Source organism: Crocuta crocuta, unplaced genomic scaffold (genome assembly GCF_008692635.1).
Source record: "Crocuta crocuta isolate KB4526 unplaced genomic scaffold, BGI_CrCroc_1.0 scaffold241, whole genome shotgun sequence".
Taxonomy (NCBI): Eukaryota; Metazoa; Chordata; class Mammalia; order Carnivora; family Hyaenidae; genus Crocuta; species Crocuta crocuta.
In genome coordinates this window covers 2,704,342-2,709,723 of record NW_027527807.1, presented here as the reverse complement: position 1 = coordinate 2,709,723, position 5,382 = coordinate 2,704,342, and the positions used below count along the sequence as shown (strand labels likewise).

At 44.2% G+C, this 5,382-nt stretch overlaps 1 protein-coding gene across 1 annotated transcript in view; it reads left to right on the top strand.

Annotated features, from left to right (window-relative positions):
* The first annotated feature begins 2,375 nt into the window (after nt 1–2,375).
* Nucleotides 2,376–5,382, top strand: part of LOC144239787 (transmembrane 9 superfamily member 2-like) — a 66,390-nt gene continuing 63,383 nt past the window's right edge. Inside the window, exon 1 of the mRNA XM_077773964.1 lies at nt 2,376–2,492. Coding sequence (XP_077630090.1) covers nt 2,376–2,492 — 117 coding nt within the window. The remainder of the gene's footprint in view (nt 2,493–5,382) is intronic.

Sequence of the window (5,382 nt, the reverse complement as noted above, 5' to 3'; positions counted from 1 at the left end):
GGAGGGACAGAAAGAGAGGGAGACACAGAATCTGCAGCAGGGTCCAGGCTCTGAGTTGTCATCACAGAACACAACACGAGGCTCCAACTTGTGAACCACAGGATCATGACCTGAGCTGAAGTTGGATGCTTAACCAACTGAGCCACTCAGGCACCCCTCATCTTCTTAATAGAGTCTTTCACAGAGCAAACTTTGTTAATTTTTTATGAGCTCCAATAGTCAAGGTTTCTTTTTATGGATTGTGTTTTTGGTGTCAAGTCAAAGGAGATGTGATACAGCCTTTAGGTCTTGAAGATTTTCTTTTATGTTTTCTTCCAAAAGTTTCATAATTATTTTGTATTTTTAAATTATTATTTTTTCGTATATGTGCTGCTGAAGCGAGCACTAAATTATTATTTTTTAAAAATTTATTTCTGAGAGAGAGAGAGACAGCCTGAGCAGCAAGGGTCAGAGAGAGAGGGAGACACAGAATCTGAAGTAGGCTCCAGGCTTTGAGCTAACTGTTAGCACAGAGCCTGACGCTGGGCTCGAATCCATGAACCGTAAGATCATGATCTGAGCTGAAGTCGGACGCTTAACCGACTGTGCCACCCAGGTGCCCCTATTTTATATTTTTAAATCTGTGTTCTTTTTTAGTTATTTTGTATGAGGTATGAGTTTGGGTTGAAATTTCTTCTTCTCCCTTTTCTCCCTCTTCTCCTTCTTCTCCTTCTTGCCTTCCTCCACTGAAATGTTTTTGCATCCTTGTCAAAAAAAGCACATGGACATAGTTATGTAGATCTATTTCTGGGCTCTTTGTTGATCTCTTCCTTTGGTCTCTGTGTCAGGCATTAGCTTTTTGACAATTAAAGTTGCACAAAATACCCCTGTGGTATACCACTGTCCTAATGGCAAAGTGAACTTTTTCAGGAAATGCTGTCCCTTGGAATGAAGAAACGGGGCAGTACTAAAAAGAAAGAAACATGAGAGTGTTCTCAGCTGCCAGTAGCGAACTTTGGGATTAATATGCATGTGCTTTCAGGGTATGAGGTGCTAAATATAACTCTTTTCATAATTTATTTTGCTCATAATTTCCTGATTAATAACATTGGCACTTTACCGGATAATCTCTCACAGCTACTCTTTNTGGCAACAGCTCTGCTTGAGAGATTCACATATCAAATAATTCACCCAGTTAAAGTGTCCAATTTTTTTAAAGTAGGCTCTATGCCCCAGGTGGGGCTTGAACTCATGGCTCTGAGATGAAGAGTTGCATGTCTACTGACTGAGCCAGCCAGGCGCCCCTTCAAGTGGCCACTTCATTGTTTTTAGTATATTCAGTGAGTTGTGTGAACATCACTATAATTGATTCTGTTACCANGGCTCAGTCGGTTGAGGGTCCGACTTCAATTCAGGTCATGATCTCATGGTATGTGAGTTTGAGCCCTGCGCCGGGCTCTGTGCTGGCAGCTCAGAGCCTGGAGCCTGCTTTGGATTCTGTGTCTCCCTGTCTCTCAAAAAGAATAAATGTTAAAAAATTCTTTAAAAAGAGAAGGCAAATTTTTCTTAATCATGAAAGCATATTGTGGTGTGTGTGATTGCACGTGTGTGTGTAGTGTAATCATTTTAGGTATAAATCGAAAGTCAAAGGAGATAGTGTTGAGGATGATGGCATACTGAAGTCTCTGAAGAAAAGTTTTATCTGTAAGATAAATTGCTCATTTTGTGACACTTGGTTTATAAAATGTAGTCAAATCTTTTAATTTTTTAATTCTTTCTTAACAGTTTTGTTTTAACAGAACAGAAGCATGTATAAAAGTTTGTGTAAAATCCTATGATGCAGGAAATGATGACCAGAAGATAAAGCTGGACTTTTTGAAGAAAAACATACAACTGAATTATCAACATCACTGGTAGGTTTGGCATCTGAGATACCATGACNGTCAGCACAGAGCCTGACGCGGGGCTCAAACTCACGAACCGTGAGATCATGACCTGAGCCGAAGTCGGACACCCAACCTATTGAGCCACCCAGGCGCCCCTAAAATTTTTTTAAAGTTTATTTTGAGAGACACAGAGACAGCACGAGATGGGGAGGGGGCAGAGAGATAGGGAGAGAGAGAATCCCAAGCAGGCTCTGCACCATCAGCGCAGGGATTGAGCCCATGTGAGATCACGACCTGAGCCAAAACCAAGAGTTGGATGCTTAACTGACTGAGCCACCCAGGTGCCCCTAAAAAAAGTAGTTTTAATAGATCTTTGAAGTTGTATACTTTTTTTGGTGACTTGGATTAAAAATTTAAACTTAAATCCATGAAAGATGATGTATTGCTTGGTGTGAAATGTTTATTAAATCTTTTATTTTTAAATTATTTGTATTTAGGGTTATTGATAATATGCCAGTAATATGGTGCCATAACATCGAGGATCGAGAAAAGTACTGCACACCAGGATTTCCAGTGGGATGTTTTATTACCCAGAATGGCGAATGGAAACATGCTTGCCTAATCCACGTAAGTGTTGAGAACTCACTATAGAAATATAAGAATATTGTTTCACTTAATAATTTGCTTTCTTGTAGAGTCACTTAGCAAACCTGAATGGGGCACCTACCATCTTCTAGGTTTTGTGCTAGGTGTTGGGAAGACAAACTCAAGTAGACGTGGCCTTTGTCCTCTAGAAGTTCACCGTCCTGAGTAAGGAGATAGACCTATAGACACATCAGTACGATAGAATGTTCTATGATAGGAGACTGAGAGACACGGAGGATATAATGGAGAGGGTGAAANTTTGAGCCCCACGTCAGGTTCTGTGCTGACAGCTCAGAGTCTGGAGCCTGCTTTGGATTCTGTATCTCCCTCTCTCTCTCTGCCCCTCTCCCGATCATGCTTTGTGCCTCTGTCTCCAAAATAAATAAACATAAAAAAAAAAAAAAGAAGTCTGAAACAGGATGCTACGATTGGGAGACTGTGAGCAGTTGAGCGAGTGTGTGGCCCAAGGTTTGGGGTTCGGTCTGTACAGTTGGAGCTGGTGCTGCAGTCATGGCCGGGCAGAAGCTGGGTCATGGACGGAGGGCCTGTGTGCGGCGTTACCTCCTACAGTGCCTAATGTATTCCCGAGAACAGCCCGATTGCTAGAACCTGCTGTTGTCATTTTACAGATGACGAAACTCGATCTGCGAGAGGGTAAGTGACACGACTGGAGGCGTACAGCTTGTCAAGTGCAGACGTAGGAGTCCAACTCAGAGCTTTTTGGCTGGGAAGTCCCAATCACACTGCCAGCCCTGTGGTTCCCCGGCCATCTCCTCCTGGGCAGGAGTGCCCCGGAGCTGCTGGGGGCTGAGGAGGAGGCTGAGTGGCCAGAAGAGAGCGCAGCCAAGGCGACACTGCTTTTACCCTGTTTTATGTGTGGAGGCTCGATGGGGGTGAGCGATGGACACGAAGGGGAAGAGGGAGGGAAGGCTAGAGGATGACTGCCGGGTTTCTTGCTGGATTGTCTAACCGATGGTACTCTTAACTGTTTCTTTCCAGAGAGAAGGGCGGAGCTTCTTAAATTTCAGTCATCGGTGCTGCCCAATCTGAGGCACCAATTGTATTCTTATTTCTCTATTAAAATTGTTTTTGAGCTTTATTATTTTTAGTAATCTCTACACCCAATGTGGGGATTGAACTCACAACCCTGAGATTAAAAGTTATATGCTTTACCAACTAAGCTAGCCAGTGCCCCACTTATCTATTTTTTAAAAATGCTGGGGCTGCCTGGGTGGCTCCGTTGGTTAAGCGTCCGACTTTGGCTCAGGTCATGATCTCATGGTCTGTGGGTTCGAGCCCCGCATCCGGCTATGTGCTGGCAGCTCAGAGCCTGGAGCCTGCTTCGGATTCTGTGTCTCCCTCTCTCTCCGCCCCTCCCTGACTTGTGCTCTGTCTGTCTCTGTCTCTCAAAAATAAATAAATGTAAAAAAATTTAAAAAAAATGTTTATTTACTGGGGCACCTGGGTGGCTCAGTCAGTTGAGCATCTGACTTCAGCTCAGATCATGATCACCTGGTTTGTGAGTTTGAGCCCTGTATCCTGCTTGCTGCTGTCAGCGGGGAGCCCACTTCTGATCCTCTGCCCCCTGTCTCTCTACCGCTCCCCCACTCATGCTCTCTCTCTCTCTCTCTCAAAAATAAACATGGTTATTTCTTTTGAGAGAGAGAGAATCCCAAACAGGCTCCATGCTGTCAGTGCAGAGCTCAAAACAGGGCTTGATCTCATGAACCATGAGATCATGACCTGAGCCGAAGTTAAGAGGTAGACACTTAACCAACTGAGCCACCCATGCACCACTTTTCCCCCTCATGTGCATGGCCTCCCCCAGGACCAACATCACTCACCAGAGTGTGCTGCATTTGTTACAATTGATGAACCTACATTCATACACAATTATCACCCAGAGACCATAGTTTACAGTAGGGTTCATTCTTGGTGTTGTACATTTTGTGGGTTTGGACAAATGTGTGATGCCATGTAGCCACTGTTATGGCGTAGAGTAGTTTCACTGCCCTCCAAATCATCTGCTTTCTGCCTATCCATCCCTCCCGGGGAAGATGATGTCATCTTCCCCACCAAGACGTCACTGCATCTCTCTTTTTGTTGTGACAAATGGATGCATGAATTCTTTAGAGATTGTGTCTGCTGGAGACACAGGGGCACATGGAGTGAGCTCCCCTCGATCAGAAAACAAAACCCTTCTTCCCGGTAATGTCTGTCCAGCGCCCTCTACTGACGAAACTTCATTCAGTGCCCCTTGCAAAGGAAAACTAAAGGGCCTAGATGATTTTCACCGAGGCCAAAAGGAATGGATTTGGAGACGAGGGCCAATCAAACAAGGACGGGCACACTTACACACGTGCACTGATCGATACGGTGATGGAAGGAGCCCTCTGCATAGCTCCAGAAATCTCTGTGTAGCTCTCTTCTCTCCGGTTTTCTGCCCCACATCGTTAGCCTTGGACTGTGAACTTGTGCTCCTCAATTCGGGAAGCCTGCAGGGCTCTGCTTGGGTACCCTTTCCTCACACCACAGCCTGGGAACTCACCCCAGGAAGTAAGCTTGAGGCAGTAGTAGGGCTCACCTTGTTTGTTGCCTTTCTCTTGGTGATCGCTCTCTTAATGTTCTTTGTTGCCTAAGGTCTAAAAACTGTTGTTTTCATATAGTTTGTTACCCATTTTCTTCAGTTGTTTAAAGTGAAAGGGTAAACGTGGTCTCTTGTTAGTCCATCACATCGGGAGGAGGAATCCAACTCCCTTGCTTTCCTTTTGCCTGCATTTCCTTGCTGTAATGTGGCCCCTCCTTTCTTTTTAACTTTTCAGAACCTCTTTGTTTTATTTTATTTTCTTAAATTTTTAATTTTTTATCGATT